General features: G+C 39.9%; 1 protein-coding gene across 3 annotated transcripts in view; it reads right to left on the bottom strand.

Moving 5' to 3' along the window:
* Positions 1–16,987, bottom strand: part of rab5c (RAB5C, member RAS oncogene family) — a 202,375-nt gene extending 185,388 nt beyond the window's left edge. Inside the window, exons 1-6 of one of the 3 annotated variants that reach the window (XM_080445980.1) lie at positions 16,872–16,987; positions 7,556–7,875; positions 2,919–3,070; positions 2,297–2,419; positions 2,000–2,093; positions 688–1,862 (exon numbers count right to left, since the gene is read on the bottom strand). In XM_080445980.1, coding sequence (XP_080302106.1) covers positions 1,738–1,862; positions 2,000–2,093; positions 2,297–2,419; positions 2,919–3,070; positions 7,556–7,721 — 660 coding nt within the window. In that variant the 5' untranslated portion in view covers positions 7,722–7,875; positions 16,872–16,987 and the 3' untranslated portion in view covers positions 688–1,737. Of the gene's footprint in view, positions 1–687; positions 1,863–1,929; positions 2,094–2,296; positions 2,420–2,918; positions 3,071–7,555; positions 7,876–16,871 lie in introns of those variants that run through there. The other 2 variants (XM_080445981.1, XM_080445982.1) reach the window with 2 other exon arrangements.
* Positions 16,988–18,255: the final 1,268 nt, after the last annotated feature.

Genomic DNA, 18,255 nt, shown 5'->3' with positions numbered 1-18,255 from the left:
AAATCCAATCTCTGTGGGACTCTTAACAATATTACATCCAAATGGAAATTGGCCTAGAAGAAAGCCATTGCGTCAACAAAATCATTAGGCTTCATCCTGGGATATCTTGTGTGAAAAGATGATATTTTGGCCTGAGGGTGACAATACCGGTATAATGTCGATGTTATGATCACTCAAAACACACACACACACACACACACACACAGAGTATATGAATCAGCTGTCAAGCACATTGACAATATTTTATGCCAATATTTGAGTAAAGTTAAATGACCAGACTTGCAAGCAGCAGCCAATACCTTCCCCTTGTTTATTGGTAAAATTACAATTTATTTTTTCTTTTCTTTTTTTGCATTTTATACCACATGACCCCACCCTCCCCCATATCCCCGGCCCCCGTCCTCACAGCAGTGGCTGCTGTGAAGGTACTGTTGTGCTAGTTGTTGATGTCATAACAGAGGATGACAACACTGGTCAAAGCGATCCCTCCCTGATATGAAAAGTAAAAATAAGAGAAAAAAAAAAGTAAGCATAAAAAGGTAGTTTGAGATAACATCTGAATTCACAAAGATGACAAGACAGAGCCAGTGCACTTAATACCATAGATCAGAGGGGGGGGAAAGAAAAACAGAATCGGAAGACAAAAAAAAATAACTGAGGATGAGGAAACATCATGTAGAGATTGGGAAGATATTGTACGGACAATAACTATTGATTGGTTACAAGTTTGCAAAAAAGGATAATACAAAGACAGCAACATGTTTTCAATACACATTTGTGATTTTGGTCAAGAATACAAATCTTGCTTTACGCATTTGTCATTGTACATGGATGATTCAAAGAACATTACATTAATGCTAAATTGACTTATTGGTGACAATGTTAATAATGCACTATTTACTGTATATTGTTGGATTAATTATAAAGCCTTAGGTGTCCCTATGCTTTGAAATCATACTGAATAACTTGTCAAAAAAGTCAAAGTAATAACAATAGTGATAACAATGTAATAAATCAGTTCATCTATACAGCCGCTATCTAGAAGGAAATAGCTGTCCAGCCCCTCTCTCCTTTTTGGAACCCTCGCTCTTCACTTCTTCCAGGAAGCCGATGGGGAACAAGAAGGAAAAGTGAAGGAACGCTGCATGCACCTTCCACCAAACTAACAGTGACATCAGCTTTATGATCAAAATACTGGAGTAATTTATGGTACATAGAAAAACAGTAAGTAGGAAAGAAGGGCCAACAAGCCTGTTTAATTCTTTTTTTAATTCCCTCCAGATGCGTTTGATTTGATTATTTTTTTCCTTTACAGAAATACAGAGAACCAAAGATGAGCAGATTGCTCCATTAAGTGCGATTGGTACTGATTGATATTTTTTTCTCCTTCCATCAGTAGGGCCTTTTTTTGGTGGTTGTTGTCAAATGTCCATTGTCAAATCGAGAGATCTTGAGTTGGTATGTCTTGGGGTGGGGGTTTTTAAACTTCATTCTGTAAATTAGTGGTCTATTTCTTTTGTTTGTCGATCGGTTCATCAGTTGTGTCTGGCAGTCTACTGGCCAATAGTACTGGTCTGCCAGACGGTTGGTTGGTTGGTTGGTAGGTGCCAGGTGTGTAGAGTAGCTGGTCTGTCCATGGATTGGTTTGACCAATGGGATGCGTTTGTCAGCTGGTTGATATCTGGTCAGGTTGGTTGATACTGTAGGTCACTTGGATCAATTGACTCAGTACTTTAATTAGTTTCCACCCCCACAGCACTGGCTACTTCGACCCTGTGGTGCGGCTTCCTGCAGGTCCACGCCGCCTCTGGCACGTCCGCCAGAACTACTTGCAGGGGGCTCATTCTTCGGAAGCTTCTTGGCTATTTTAAGAGCAAAGACCAGGTAGGAGATGTATGAAAAATTAACATTTATGTACTTTCGAAATACATGATGGATCAATGTACGATAGAAATATAACATGATGGATCAATGTCTGACATTAATGGAAGGCTCTTACCTATGGCCATAAAAATCTCATTGACATTCATAGCAGTCTTGGCTGAGGTCTCCATGAAGAGCAAACTGTTGTCATCTGCGTACGATTGTGCTTCCTAAAACAATGAGGATGCAGATACATTTGGAAACCGATATCAGGCAATTTGAAGACCTTATTGTCTAAGAATTTCATTAAAGAAAATGGCCTATGCTTCAGTAGCATTAGTATTGCCTGTTAATAGGCTTCTCCCAAAACAACTACAGTGTAATGAACATTCTAATTAGATAGCAAATACTGTACGTGGTACGGTTTATGTACCTGGAAATCTACAGCTCTTTTGTTGGCCAAGTCTGCTTTGTTCCCTGCCAATGCAATGACAATATTAGGACTGGCTTGTCGCTGGAGCTCCTTCACCCAGTTCTTTGCACGTGTGAATGTATCCTAAAAAAAATGGACAAAAAGCACAACACAAAACACTCAATACGCATAATCATAAAACTTTGTAGTTTCACATTTAACTTTTGTCACAATTACATGAGCAAAGGTCCTTTGCTCTCTGTATTATTCTGTAATCATCAACCCAAGCTGAAAACCAAGGGTACATTCACAGCTGACAGCGGTTCTTTAAGTACGCTAGTCCAGTGGTTCTCAAAGTGGGGTCCGGGGACCCCAGGTGTCCTTTGGGGGGGGGTTCTAGGGGGTCCCCAGCAAAATGAGTGAATATATGGCGTCGCATTGTGAGCTTGAAAATCTGTCTTTTTGAATAACAAATTGCTCACAATTTGGAATATATTTTACAATTTCTAACAAATATTCTCTTATGGGGTCTCTAAAAACATTTCAGACGGGCGTCCAAATAAATATCAATTTAGGTGCCCTTGACATGAAAATGTTTGAAAACCACTGTGTTGGTCAATATGCTACATGCCAGGTAACTTACTGTGTTGGTAATGTCGTAGACCACAATTGCAGCCTGGGCTCCTCTGTAGTACATGGGAGCCAGGCTGTGATACCGCTCCTGTCCTGCTGTGTCCCAGATCTCAAACTTAACTGTTGTGTCATCCAAACATACCGTCTGCGTGAGGAAGGCAGCTGCAGAAAAAGACAATACAAAAACACAGAGTTTAAAATGCAATGCAGTCTAGTCTCACAAATGTTATGTTTCAGGCATTTACGGTAGCTGCTCCTGTAATGCAAACTGATTTACAAGTGAAAGTGCAACTACAGTCAGTAATTATCGATTTCCCTACCAATATTAGAAACTACTGAAAGTAAGGTGCACAAGGATCTGGACCAGGAGAAAATTCTGTTGATGGTGATTCATATAAGAGAGAAGAACCAGGGCAGAAACACAGGGCACGAGAGCTAAGAAGAGGAGTAGCAAGAGATGTTCTACCGATTTCCACCAAGTCACCCATAGCAATGCAATGCCCACACAATCGTATTTTTTTTTCCGGGTACTTTTGTCTACCTGACAAATCTCTACAGCTCTTTAGTAAAGACTAAATACATTTTCAGGTCAGGATAACACAAACACACATGAAATTGGAAGTGATAAAACATTTGGAACTATATCAAATTGAAGCTGATAAATGGGTTCCAATTCCTGATTGAATGAAATTGACGACCCACCATTCAATGTATTTTCTTTTGATAAAAGAGATGGGGAGACCCCCGTTACTGAACACACACACTCTATAGCAATGATTGCTATCAAAATATAGAGCTTTAACCTGGTGAATTGTGTACAATGGACCACAATGGAAACAAGCCCCTGCGTTATCCTTTTAACTCATTCCCTGCCTAGAACGACTAAAACGACTTCTGTCCCATAAGCCCTGTCTGCCTAGAACGACTAAAACAAAATTTCTCGTTTATTATTTAATCTATTTATTTATTTTTAATTTGACCCAAAGACCAAGGAGATATGATTTTTTTGAAGATCTAGACTCCCATCCACTTCCTTGTTAACTTAAAAATTCTGTATCTCGGCTCCTGAGTACTTTTTTTTTTCAATTAAAAAATCTCTGGCAGTGGGCAAACGCGGCCAGAAATAATTCAGGCAGTGAATGAGTTAACATACCATTTGACTACTACCTGTACTGTTAATAATCATGTTAATAAAGTATTCAATCAATCAAACCTTTTGTTTTAAACAAACAAATCACTTACAGCACTTTTAAATGACATGATTGCCATTTGTAATTTAACCTTTTGAATTTAAAAAGCTAGATCATAGATGAGTCCTCCAGGCTGGAAAGGGGAAGAAGAGTCAATGTAATATGTAAACAAGATAATTGCAGATACAGACATGACAAAAACAAAAAACAGAACAGACCTAAGCCAGAGAAAGGAAACACGGCCAGTGTTCCCACTGGCAATGGAATTTGTGGAGTATCACTTTGAGAAGGCATAGCCTATTCCAGATAGGAGTAATTGGGTGATTCACTCATAAGACTCCAAGACATATATACATTTTATTATCTACTTAGCTACTTTACCCCAGAACCATCAATATGGTTTAATACACAATTTACTCACAATGTTTGTAACACCAAAAAGAAAAACCTGTAAAAATGTGTCAAAGCCAATATCCCTATGAGTGAATTTACCTTTGTATGTGATGAAAATAATAATAAGTGTTTTGGAGGAAAATGTGTAGCTGACAATCAGCTACACCCTGTTTGTAGCGTAAACAAATGTGTCACTTCTAAACCTTTCTGGGCAGACAAACAGCACCAGATCAAATCAGTTTGTGGAGTGTATGAAAATGTTATGTGAACACCCCCCCACCCCATTAAAAAAAGAAGCCCATGAAAATCAGGCCGAGAATGAAAACAGATTGCATAAGAGACAGGCGAGACCACTCCACTGCAGACACTACATGCTTATTCAGCCTGCTGTGTCACATGATAGAGGAAAATGTGAGCTCATTGTACATACTTTAGAGCTTTGTGACCTTTGACCGAGCAGGCAGCTGACCACAAGTTAACTAGAGGAAAGAAATGCTGACTTGTTTCAAGTCTTTGGCTAGTGTAAGCACCAAGCATCCTGCCCCACATCCTCACACCACTATTATTCAAAGATTGTATGATATGGGATTCTAGAGAGAGAGAAAATGGTAGTTGAAAATAAAAAAGACAGGATGTTCTATTACTTCTATAAAAACAGCAGGTAATGTGATTTTTCGACAAAATCTGTGGGAGTAACATAAAAAAAAAATGTTAAGCGAAAATCAGCCTACTGGTGGCGCTATAACAGGACAATGTTTAAAGGGTGGTATGTCTTCCTCGCCTAGTGAGAATGTGCGTGCAACGTTTCACTGCAATCGGATGCTGCGTTTATGATTTGAGGCATTTTGTTCAAAACAATCTACTCCTGCAAACTTTACATGCCAATCTTAGCCAATCAGGATGGATTATGATAAATCGGACAGATCCGTCTAGATCGCATGACTATAGAGATAATGTGTATTGTGTACCGATTTGCGTGATGTTTGGACAAAATCTGTAAGAGTAATATCAAGAAATGTGTTTTGCAAAAATCCACTTCCTGGTGGTGCTATAAAAGGCATATGTGAAAAATGCAGGGCAAAGGTTTTTCCTTGGCCTCTAGGGAGTGTGAGTGCAAAGTTTCACGCTGATCAGTCCAGTTATAGGTAAAAACACGAATCGGTTATAGTGCCACCATAAGGCTAATTTGAAAAATGTAGGGTGGCATTTCTTCCTTGACCTAGTGGCAATGTGCGTGCAAAGTTTCACGGCAATCGCACGCTGCGTTCCTCATCTGAGGCATTTTGTTCAAAACGGACCACAAAGGTTTTTAGGTCTGCTATTTTTGATGAAATGGAGCATAAATTAGGCTCATTTTAACCAGGTAAGTTAACTAGGGACACATTCTTGGAAAGACCACCAGCCTTTTGGGATATCAGTGGGAAATATCAGGGAAAAGGAAAGGGCTAATGCTAATCAATGCCTGGGTCTGCCGCCAGCTTTGAGGCCATGACTGATTTGGCATTGGCAACACGAATTGCCCTGTAGCATTGCTGACTTTGTAGTTGTAGGCACTTTGCACAAATGTTATTAATTTAACTCCCCATGGATATGAACTACAAACAAATTGCCGATAATAATAAGACTCAATACCGACATAGGTTACTAAGGCCCCCTCGCAGAGGATAACCCAACTCCTTGCGAAGACCCCCCATTCGAGGATACCGCCCTGATCAGCGGAGCCCTGGACATTCTGCTACCAGCTCTCCACACCCTTTGAACTAGTCACTATAGAACTTAGTTCCCCCCAACATAAGGCTACTTTTGCCAGAACGGGATGATTATAGAGAATACTTCCTTTTCGGGTGAAAAGGGAAATTTCTTTGGCCGTCACCACCTAGGCATACAAGTTTCACTGGTATACACCAGGTCCAGGAAACCCCCATTGTTGTCGCCTTCCTTCCTGTTTGAAATAACCTCATTCACCACTGCCTTCAAAAGGTAACTTACTAATAACAATCTAAACTTGCACGGTCATTTTATTTTCCAGATTCTTTTGTGAAAAAATATATTCTTGTTTATGCCAATCGGACCAAAACTTTGTTCTGCAGCATCAATTATGATAACATAGGGCCATGCACATACACTACTAAAGGGCACTCACCCCAGCAACATAAAATGTATTATTCCCATGATGTTACCACACCCTATGTGCATAACATGGGACCTGTTTAAATTCAACTGAAACACATGATTTCATCAAGAAAAACACATATTTGACATGTTTTCATTAAATGAATGCAGTTAATCAGTGTTCAGTTGTTTAGCCCAATTCAATCTCATTAGAACAGTTGTTTATTTGAGAAACAAAGTTAGGAAGGATGCAATTTAATGGCATTAAAACACTATTTCAAAACCTGTGTAGGCCTACAATGGCATTAAAACACTATTTCAAAACCTGTGTAGGCCTACTCTTTTTCTCACACTGATAGGCCTACTCTTTTTCTCACACTGAAAATGGATCAGGAATCAATAATGCTAATGGCATTGGTGGCATCAATAAAATGATCAATTTTCATCCCCAACTGTAACTGAACTGGGGCTGGGGGATGCAGCACTTTTCATGACAAGATGGATTCAGAATGTCAGAAGATGCAACGCTGAATGATTGGAGACAAACCCATTCATGGGGTTGGTTGGAGAGCGGAACACTTCTTAAATTGAATATATATGGGAATAATACTATACATGTCCATCTTTACTGTATATTTGATAATATTTCAATAAAAAATGATACAATTAATACCATCCAAAAATAAAACATTTGACTCAGAGTCAGGCAAAAGGGCCCATCTTGGCCTCTATCTATACACATGATTAAGCTTCTGAGCTGCTAGTTGCCACTCTGCTTCCATCAAAGGCACTGGTTATTCTGCTTTAATGCAACCATCACTCACGCAGTGTTCTTTCCTGATTTTGCTTAGAAATTGAGAGATGATGTTAAAGAGGCAAAAGAAAATGCATTAACAGAGAGCAGAGACAGCATTGGCAGGAAGACGGCACAATAAATTGGGAAGGCGCTCACCTCCGATGGTGCTCTCCTGGTACTCATGGAACTGGCCCTTGACGAAGCGCAGCACCAAGCTTGACTTGCCTACTGCCGACTCTCCCAACAGCACTAGCTTGAACTGGCAGATCTTGTTGCTTGCTGCTGTGCCGTTGGTCCGTGCCTGTCCTCCTCGCCCTGCCATAGTGCTGTGCTTAGAGCTTCACTGGAGGAAGAGAATGGAAGTCCAGTTGACTCTAGGCTAAGGCTTAGTACAGGGGCTGACAAAGCCTGGCTGGTTGAGCTAGGCAAGGCCAGGTATGGTCCAGGCTGCAAACCAGATGCCTCACCGATGAAAGCTGGAAGAAAGAGTACATGAATAAGTACTGTGCTCAGCATTCTAACATTGGGCCTCATAAACAGATTAGCTTATCCTACTCTGTGTTATACGCTCTGTCATGCGCTCTTAAAGTTTTCAATCTAAAGAAATTAGTGACAATGAGAAAAATCTCTGCCGAGGATGTGCTTAAAAAAGGAGCACATACGTGTGTGGATTTATAATTTGCAAGCAGTGCTTTGGCATCATCACAGTACCACAAGGTAACACTCTACAACACCCTAAAGCACCTCTAACGTCACCATGAATTCCAAAATGATTTAGCAATGAACTATAGCACAAAAAAATACATCACAATACCCGAGCTGCCAGACCACACAAGCCTTAATAACGCAAATGTACATATATGCATCAAGTTCTTAAAGGCATAAAGAGATTAAAAGCCATCACCCATCACTTTGGATAAAGATATGGCTCTAACACATTTAGGGCCCTATTTGTAACTATACCTTTCAAGACGGGAACCCCTTTTGGGGTTGTTGTTGGTATGTAGAGTATATAGCAACATATTGTTTTTGTAATATTTAAACGTTTTTCAGAAAACAGGATTTAGAAGGCGTTATTTAGAATCGGCCTCAGGTCTAAATGGGCTAATCAACACCATTCAAAAGGAGGGGTTTAATAAAACCTAATTATACTCCATAGTAAGTGCCGCTCATGAAAAAGAACAGATCTATAAGCTGACAAGGCTTCACATCGCAACGTCTTGTCAGCTTCTACATGTTAAATTTGGCAAGTGAGTCCCTCATATGATGGATGTGTATCAGCTTAAATTGTGTGAGTGAGTAAAGAATTGCTCTCATGTGTTAATAAGAAAAAAAAATCCCAAAGTTTAAGCAGTAACATCAAATGAATGCTGGAATGCAGTAAAGATGCTATCCAATATCAGAGGAGGAAATGCGTCCTTTGCATGAACAATAAACATATCCTAACTATTCTATCTGCTGTCCTGCATTGGGAATGGACAGAGATTTTATCCAGTGTGCATCTTCATCAGATGGTAATATTATGAATGTAGGCCATTTGAGTGGTGTTCATGGGATCAACAAGTGTCATAATTAACTATTAAAGATTGCCAACTACTGAGTTTCAGCATAGAGATGAAGGCTCTATGCCAAAAAGCTTAAGTATTGCGTTTTATCTTTTGGAGTGCCGCTATATCAATTCATCCGGTGCTTTTTTATCTGATGACTAATTGACTATCACAACCTCAGTCAAAACCCAACTCATGAGTCACGATTAGGTCTAGCTGGTAATCCAGAAACCAGACAAACCTTCAAAAGTAGTTCCTCATTCCTTCTTACAAGGAATCCAATACCAAAAGAGTAGAGCACAATATGATAATTAAAATCAGTATGTGACCGACAAACCCTGAGCTATCATATTAGCCTACAAATATCTCTTTTTCTAAGCATGGTGGCTGAAACAGATAAACATTTCATCTCATGCAATGGTAATGACTTAGAAACCTACATTGCAATGCACAAGGGTTGAGTACAGAAGATAAGATGGAGTTATCATTTAATCATTGTTTACTTTGGCAAAGTGTTGCAGCTAAAAGCCTCCGCTTGTTTGAAACAGCATGCAGTATTATTGAAACCTTGTCCTCTAGTCACCATCCAATGGTATGGTTATGTGGTGATAGACAAAAAATAAATATCCATCTTGTGAGATCAAGGTTAGCGATATTAGCCCTGGACAAACCCAGAGACTCGCCTCCTACAGAGCCACGTCGTAAATATGTGCATCTTATATTTGGGAATATTAGACAATGGCAAACCGCTCGGCAAGGAAGATGCTCTACTCACAACCACACAGAGGGTGGTTAAAACAGCACAGCACATCACCAGGATTAGGCTGCTAGCCTGGGACCTTTACACCCAGACGGTAGCAGAGTAAGATTCTGTCATGCTGGTTTCTCAATCACCATCAACAAAAGGTCAGGAACAAGAGAATGATCTTTTCATTTATAGTTGGCATCTACCTGCCTCATGGCCAGCTCTACACTTCCTTCTCCAGGGAAAGAGAACCAGCAGCGTGAATGTTTTTATCGTGGGTGAGGAGGGAAAACGTGATTCATATACACACACGTTTGTAATAAGTTTGTTTTGATAATGAAATCACATTCTGCATTCCATACAAATTCTCTAATGACTTCTGCTTTTCAGAAATAAAACTACATGCTGCCTACATGTATACAATATAGATGATCAATATACATAAGACGAAAAGGTGACAGGGATAGCTGGGAGGAGGGCTGGTAAATCTTGCCCAACTCTATTTCAGTTGAGTGATGCACATGAGGTCCATCAGCTTCTGCTTGGTCAGAGAGACAGGAAACCCGGCTCAGTTCATATCAGGAAGTGAAGATTGCAGAACACATTAGTTGCCTCAACATTTTCACTGGGAAAATAAAATGCAGGCCGATGGCAGATCATGGCACAGAGACAATATATTAATCTATGTAAGGGACTAGAAGTAACATCGTAAGTATAAAACAGGTGTCATTACACTTGATCTACACTTTGTTGTACAACGGAGTATAACTTATGTATAACATCAGCTATTCGCAAGGAGGAAATTACAGAGAATGAGAGTCAGAGTAAAGATGTCATTACATTCAGGCTAGGTCAGAGACATTCAGACCTGAGTTGTCTCGCTCTGGGCTTTATCTCAGCCCCATGGCTGGGCTGGGCCTAATCTTTAGCATGTGACAGGAGAGCAAAGCCATGTTTGAAATTACAAAAAAAATGCTAAATGTCAGCGTCTACTTTGGGCAAAAATGTATAGTAATTTAGACTTGATTTATTAACATTAACAACGTTTAGTTAGTATATTATAATATTAGTAATTTCAGAGTGACTATTTCGTAATTCTCTGCTCTGTATTTTTCTGTTTAGTGTAGTGGTAAACATTAGAAAATATAATCTTGGAGTGACCTGATGGCCGACTAGTTAGCCTAGTTAGACTAGTTGGCCGCGGCCTACCACATGAGCGCAAAATGCCTTCTTCAGCATGTCCAGGTTCAACCCCGGGCCGGCTGTACTATTTGTTGTGTCACTGCCCTGCTCTCTGTCCGCTTTTCTCACTGCCGTTATCGAAATACAGCAAATAATCTTTAAAAAAAGCAATACATATATATATTATATATATATTTTTGAGAGACAGTAACCACTCTGAAAGAGTGGCTACTCAGTGAAGCACCGATGGTCTGTGAAGCACCGATGGCCTGGCTGAAGGCTTGGACTATACAGAGAGACAGGCAAACACACACACGCACGGTTCAGAGGGAATGCTGATATAGTTTTTCACACACCACCATGGAGGCAGAAATGAAGAGCAAATAAAGCTATTCTATTTACCGGGTCAACAAACTGCTTTTCTGAATGCGAAAGCAGAGCAGACAACATTCTATGTATGGAGGAAGCAAACATGGAAGGAGAGACAACTGATTTTATATAGGACTTTATAATAAGCTTTCCTGTTAATTCCTAATTTACATAGGGTAGATACTACCCAGGGATTTTCTTAGTTGAATAGAGATCGTTTAGGGAAAAAATACAATGGACAGTTGGACAAATTATTATTATTAATAATAATAATAATAATTGATAATAATGATAATAATAATACAATCAACGTGTAATACAAATCTAACTTGTTTTAGCCAAAAAGACCTGAACAACACTGTGGCACTTTTCTGTCATCAAACAGTACTGCTAGCCTTGTGGCCTAGGAGATTTGCCTTTAGTGTAAAATTGTCAGGATGTTCACTTTTATGGCTTTAGTTGTGCCCCAGTTGTGCCCCTACTGAACTCCAGTAGAAAAGTGTAGAAAAACATTTGTGCATAGAAATCTGTGAAGACCCATGGATTTACAAATGGTGCGATCATCAAACGGGGATCAATAAGTGATCACAGCAATGGGCTGATCACATTACGTCACAGCATTTAATGCAACAGGGAAAAGCAATGAAGGAGCAGCTCTGCGATAAATCGAAGCAGTCTCATTCAGATGCACTCGTATCGCATTCCAAAATTGTATGCCACAAAATAACAACCCGGCATGTCATCAATTTGTTGCAATGTTGCTCAAAATGGTAAAAGCTGATTATGTATGTAAAGGTTGAAGGCGATAGAAAGCCAGCAACATGCTTCTTAATTTCTTAGCTTTGTTTTTAAACATGTATTTTGATGCACACATACACGTACACGTATCTGCATTACACACGCATGGGTATTAATTATGACCATTCCATTTTACATTGGGCCGCTAAATTACAATCTTATCGGCCACGTTGGCCGGACAATTAAATGGCTAGCAGAAAGCCTGGCATAGACACAGTCCACACAGATGATTACTACATCACTGGCTGCTGATAAGTGTCTACTAGTGCTCCTCAGCCAATGGCAAGAATGCAAGCGTAGGCCAAGAGCCAAGTCCCTCCATCAGTAGTGTGGAAAAAATAAAGCAGACGCTTACTACAGTCAGCAGGCGAGGGTTCCCTCTGACACAGAGAGAGACAGGCCTGCATGCATCTCAAGCAGCCTGTGACGGATGCTTAATGGTATCCTAATGGGCTCTAGAGCCCTACACAGGGAAGTGGGTCAGAGAGACAGAGGAGGACATGGCTCAGTCACTGAAAGGGGGAGGAAGAGGCAAGATCAAGGAGCCAAAAGCAGGGGTAGACTGAAATATTCATAGTGGCATCGTGTGAGCTCTGTTTTCAGCATAATATCTACTGTAAGCACTTGGCAAGATGTGATGAATTTAAGGCTGTATATGCTGCAGATAAAATACAAATATAGAAATAAGAGAGAATTAACGCCCTCCTCAAATTGTCACAAGCAGAGCTGCCTTCATATAGAAAGAATAATAGAACATTATGGGAAAAGATTCAAAATCTCAAGCAAACATTGATTCAGGGACCATTGATTCAGGGACCAGAGTCCATTATTCATAGTCAATATGTAATAAGGGTTCGACTGGTGTTTTAAAGAATTTTTTTTATAATAATAATAATGAATTTGGATATTAACACATTGCCTGCCAGAATTATTTCAGATTTTTTGCAGTTTTATGCCAGAGATTTTTCATTGAGAAAAAAAAAGTACTCAGGAGCCGAGATACAGAATTTTTAAGTTTTAAGTTAACAAGGAAGTGGATAGGAGTCTAGATCTTCGAAAAATCATATCTCCTTGGTCTTTGGGTCAAATAAAAATAAATTGAAAGATCAAGTTAACTTGATCTCGGCAATCAAGTGATGGATTTGAAAGATCAAGTTAACTTGATCTTGGCAATCAATGTGTTAATGTTAAACCAAGTGCAAATATTGTCCCAATACATCTACGATCAGTAAAAACCAAACTTTACATTTTAACAATGCTATACTATTATCTACTGAATGAATTGCTGCGTTTTTGAATGAATATCAAGTTACTGTTATCACTTGAACCCTAGTGTCCTTATTCTGGGGGCAAGGTAAGAATTAGTTGAAAATAGCAGACCCACAACGCATTGTGTATTTGTAGACCGGCTGTTTTCGGCGAAGAGATATGGTGTAGAGGGAAAAAGGAGGAACCCTGGAGGACTCCGGTCAACAACGTATATGGAGTTTTAAGTGGTTAATGCATGCACAGCCTAACGTATCACCTCACTGATAGACCCGCAAAATGTCAATGAATCTGACAGTGACAAACAAATCTACCAATATTGTCAATCCAACAGGATATATTGATTTAACTCGCATCAAATATAAATGAGGTGACTCCTTGTGGCCTTCAATAGAAAGTTATTAAGAGTAGGTAAGTTGGTTGACTAAGAGCAGTAGGCATAAATTAGCAAACCTGAACAGGGTGTGTCTGTGTGATGTCATAGTGTATTTGAGGACATACAATATTTCCTATATAAGCAAGTAGAGTTGTTCAATACAGCACACGCTCAAACTATGCACAGGCAAAGAACTACACCACCCACTTCAGATTCCCTTGTATCACAGTATTTCATTTTTCACACCACATTTCACTCTCTATGTATATTTTTGGGGAATCACTTAATAACTTAAGGCTTTGCCTGGCCCAGGTTTATGACAACATTTTCCATAAATGTGTCAAGTCTATTACAACATTTCAAGTCCATGGAGTACAATGCCATATTAATGTGACAACTTGTATTAGTCATCAATGTTATGTAGTTAGCTGTGCAACACATGACACTTCTGAGCAGATCTCACTCTACCAGTTACCTAGAAACAAGTGTTGACTTGAGAACTGCTCTCTTCATTCCAAAGGTAGGGGGCCTGAATAAGGTGGCGATGTTACTGGCATCTGTCTATCTGCTCATGGTTGTGGGGAGTGTGCACTGGTCTCCATACTCCGTGTACTAATTAGCTACCAGATAAATCTATTTGCATTGAGCAAATTGGGCTTGGCTTTCATGTTTAAGGATTTCACCTTGGTCAGGAAGTAGCCAAAGTATGAGTTTTAAATCTTCAAGTACAAAGCCGATCTTAAAAGGCCCATGTGGTGCTGACTGGTAAGTAACAGGCTTTAAGAGTGGCAAACTGGTCCAACAGCACTTACAGCAGAATGCCGTTTTAAATTCCTGTCCCATCTCTGTGAAAGAGGAGAAATTCAAACAAAATGTGACTTTTGGAAGGAGCGACACTTGTTGCGAGACACTGGTGATAAAACTGAGGAAAATACAACAGGCTACGCATCACCATGAGATAACCCCATAGCAAGTCACAGGCACTTCCTGTGCTTTCTTTTCCTCATCAATTATGTGTGGAAAATTGGACTTACAACTGGTTGCAGATCTCTAGTAGTGTATGAGATTGAAACAGACTAGTACTTGGTTTGTTCTTCTGCACTAAAAAGAGGGAAACGCAAAACTTTTCAGTATAAAATCTGTAATAAATGTGGAAATTCACCTATGGTACCTCAGATCGTGTGACAAGTTATGATAGTTTTGCACCATGATCTGAATGATTTACAGAATATGCCTCCAAATAGTCAAAAAGTTGCACAGGATTTGAGTCATTTCATACCTGACTATTAAAACTGACTATTGACTGACTCTTCTCCAAGAATTGACAACTCATCAATTCTTTCCATTTTCCCCCAAAGTTCGAATATAATAATTTTTACCCCAGGACCAGATGTAGTCTAGTTTTTGGATTCACCAAAACAACTAGTCAAAATACCCCTTTTCCAATTACATTGTGCTCTTCTCTGCTGCAAAGATAAAGGGAGTGGAGATAGAAGATTAAGAGTCAGGCTGGGTGCCACCACCAGTTTTAACACACACACACACACACACACACACACACACACACACACACACACCTTTAGACTAGCAGTCCTTTTCGTTATGATATAGCACACTCACAAACTGTTGAGGGTTCCTGTAGAATCTAGCATCTAGTATTTGACACTCCTGCTATGAACCACCACTCTCGCAGGACAAGGTCCACACACCATAAACATAACAGCAGCTTAGGAAAGTTATTGTAAATCCATCTTGTGTCTCAAAGGTCTAAGCTGTGTTCCCCTTATGGAACCATAAACACAAACACTATGAGCACTTGCTGTTAAAATCTCGGAGGCACAAGGCCAAGTCCATTGAAATCTGTAAACACATAGTAAACTAGTACCCATACATCGAGCTTGCTTAGCATTGATTTGTCACACCTCTTCAAAGCCAGGACAAAATATGACTTAAAATGAACTTGGATATAAAGTACAAGTTAGCACCCTGCACTTGCCTGACTGACTGTCAGAAGTAGCTAATGCTAATTAGCTACATTGGTGATCAGATGACAGAGTTGACAGACAAAGGCTGTGTCAAAATTCATATGCAAACCTCACCAGATAACCAGCTCATGCCAATTCATAATTTATGGCAAACAAGACATTATACAGTTACACCACTTCTTCCCAAGTTGCCTTAGCTAGCATGATCCATTTTAGAAGGACCGATGCTATGCCAACGTTACTTCCCAGCAGGGTACAGTAACACTAGTGTCATCGACATGAGTTACTATGATACCAACTGTAATAATAATGTAAGCTACATGCCAATCAATAGGGAACAATAGCGCCAACGTTCATTTCACGTAGGTGTGTTACCGTTTTTAACAGCAGCTAATGTGAAACACCTCGTTCAGCTAGCGTTAGCTAGCTAACGTTTAGTTCTTCTATCTGTCGACAACAAAAACCTCCGAAACCAAAACCATGGAGTTGGAACATTGAGCCCAGACGAAAGCCGAATTTATACACTCCGTGGCAAGACGGTGTCACTTGCCCCCCCAAAAAAACATAACAGCTCCTACAAGCTAAGCGACATTAGCTTTAGTTAGTTAGCCAGATAACGTCATTAGCCAACTTTTCCTTTCCTCGGCCAGACAGACAGACAGACGGACGTACAGGTCGTCAGCTGCTTGACAGCTGAGACACCGAGAAGAACGTCCAGAGACCCGACGATCCATTCGCTCGACACAAATGACCGTTCTCTCTCCAGCGACTTTTGTCTTTATGTTACACAGTTGACAACAACACGTAACGTCTGTCGAAAATACGTCATTTTTTTTGTTCAACACTTGTCAAAGAGCTCGCGGTTCTTGGTTCCCGTTGTTGTTGGTTGGTCAGCCCCAAATGCCCCCCCCCTTATACATTATATTATTGTCTTATTATACATGATTTGTCTCTATATGATATTATGTGGATTTAAAAGGTCGGCCGCTGGACGGAGTGTCGATGCGGGCGGTTTGATCCCTGGACTTGCCTGATGGCTGGTTTGACCAAAAATGTTAACTGAGGCAATCTGCCCGACCACTTCTTCTACGATTAACAACAGCTCGCTGGTAGTATGATTTAAGCTACATATACGGCATTCCACTTATTCCCAACGTCCACACATGTAAATAGTTTTTCTTTCTTTTTTTAAAACAACACTTACACTACTTTACTTGTTTTCGCTGACCACACATCGGTGCCTCTCTGTTCTTCTTCTTCTTCTCGGGCCCTGGCCTTCCCTTCCGGTTAGTGAGGTTTTCCGGGAACCTCCCACTTTTGTCAGCAGGGTTTCTGACCAGCGTTGCCATGTCCGTTTATTATAAGTGACTTTGGGGCTTGTTTTTCTGTAAAGTCACTTGTAAATATTGGTAGTTCTTTGGGCTTGTTTCTAATGTCTAGTTGCTTATTTGGGCTTGCTTCCAAATATTTTAATTATTATTTAAACCAGTGGTTCTCAAATATGTTCATGTCATGGACGCCCAAATTAATATATATTAATATATTTTTGTCCATATACGCTAACATCTGAAAGTGTTTTGTTCCAGGGAGCCCCGTACCAGATTTGTGTTGTTGGCAGAATGTTTACAAAATATTCCAAATATTCCACATTTTATTTCAAGATTTTTTTGAAAATAGCAGATCTACAAGCTCACAACGCGTCACATCGTGTCATCGTGACGCGTTGTGAGCTTGTAGATCGGCTATTTTCAAAAAAATATTTTCTTCTGGGCTTGTTTTCCTAGACCCGGTTGCTTATTTCTATTAGTAAATCTGGCAACGCTGTTTCTGACCAATGAGATAAACGGGCCTTTAATTTTATTTGGTCCCTCGCAGAGCGGTGTCGCGCGGCGAAAATAGCAGATCTACAATCTCGCGGCGTGTCGGCGATGCGAAGGGTCGTGAGCTTGTAAAGCTGCTATTTTCCCCGTACGCGACACTGTCATACGACGAATGCCTTTTGTCGTCAGAAGAACTGCCTGGGAACGCACTTTACATTCATGGATGAACATTTTCTGCAAGTCGGGCAAGTCCACATTTTCTAAATCATCCCCCCGTTTCATTGATTGATTGATTGAATACTTTATTAACAGTTTGCAAAACAAAAGCACAGAAAAACAGTTCTATACAAAAGGATGCTAAAAGGATTAAAATGTATAATATAAGATTAAAACCCAAGAAAGCACCATGGCTTTTTATTGGGGTCCTGTGTATTCAATTCATTGAAAAAAAACCGTCTGTTTGTTTTAAATATTTTTGTCCTTTTATTCGTTCAATTTAGCTCTAATCTGTCATTTATATATTTATAAAACATTTTAACTCTATGATGAGTTGATGACTGACTTTGAAGTCCATATGGTGACTGAGAGAGAAAACATTACCTTGGTGAAAGAGTTTGTTTACCTTTTTATTTGATCAATGATATCTCCATATTTTCTTTTCTCACTTTGTTGGGGGTCCCCCACATGACGTGGGGGGGGGGGGTCCCCAGATGACAGTGAAGTGACAATTTAAGGACTTTTCAGACCTTTTTAATACCTAAAAAACTA

This window comes from Gymnoscopelus braueri (genome assembly GCF_963280865.1).
Source record: "Gymnoscopelus braueri genome assembly, chromosome: 13".
NCBI classification, from domain to species: Eukaryota; Metazoa; Chordata; class Actinopteri; order Myctophiformes; family Myctophidae; genus Gymnoscopelus; species Gymnoscopelus braueri.
Note: the sequence above shows the minus strand (reverse complement) of the source record. Positions and strands in the feature narration are given on the sequence as shown.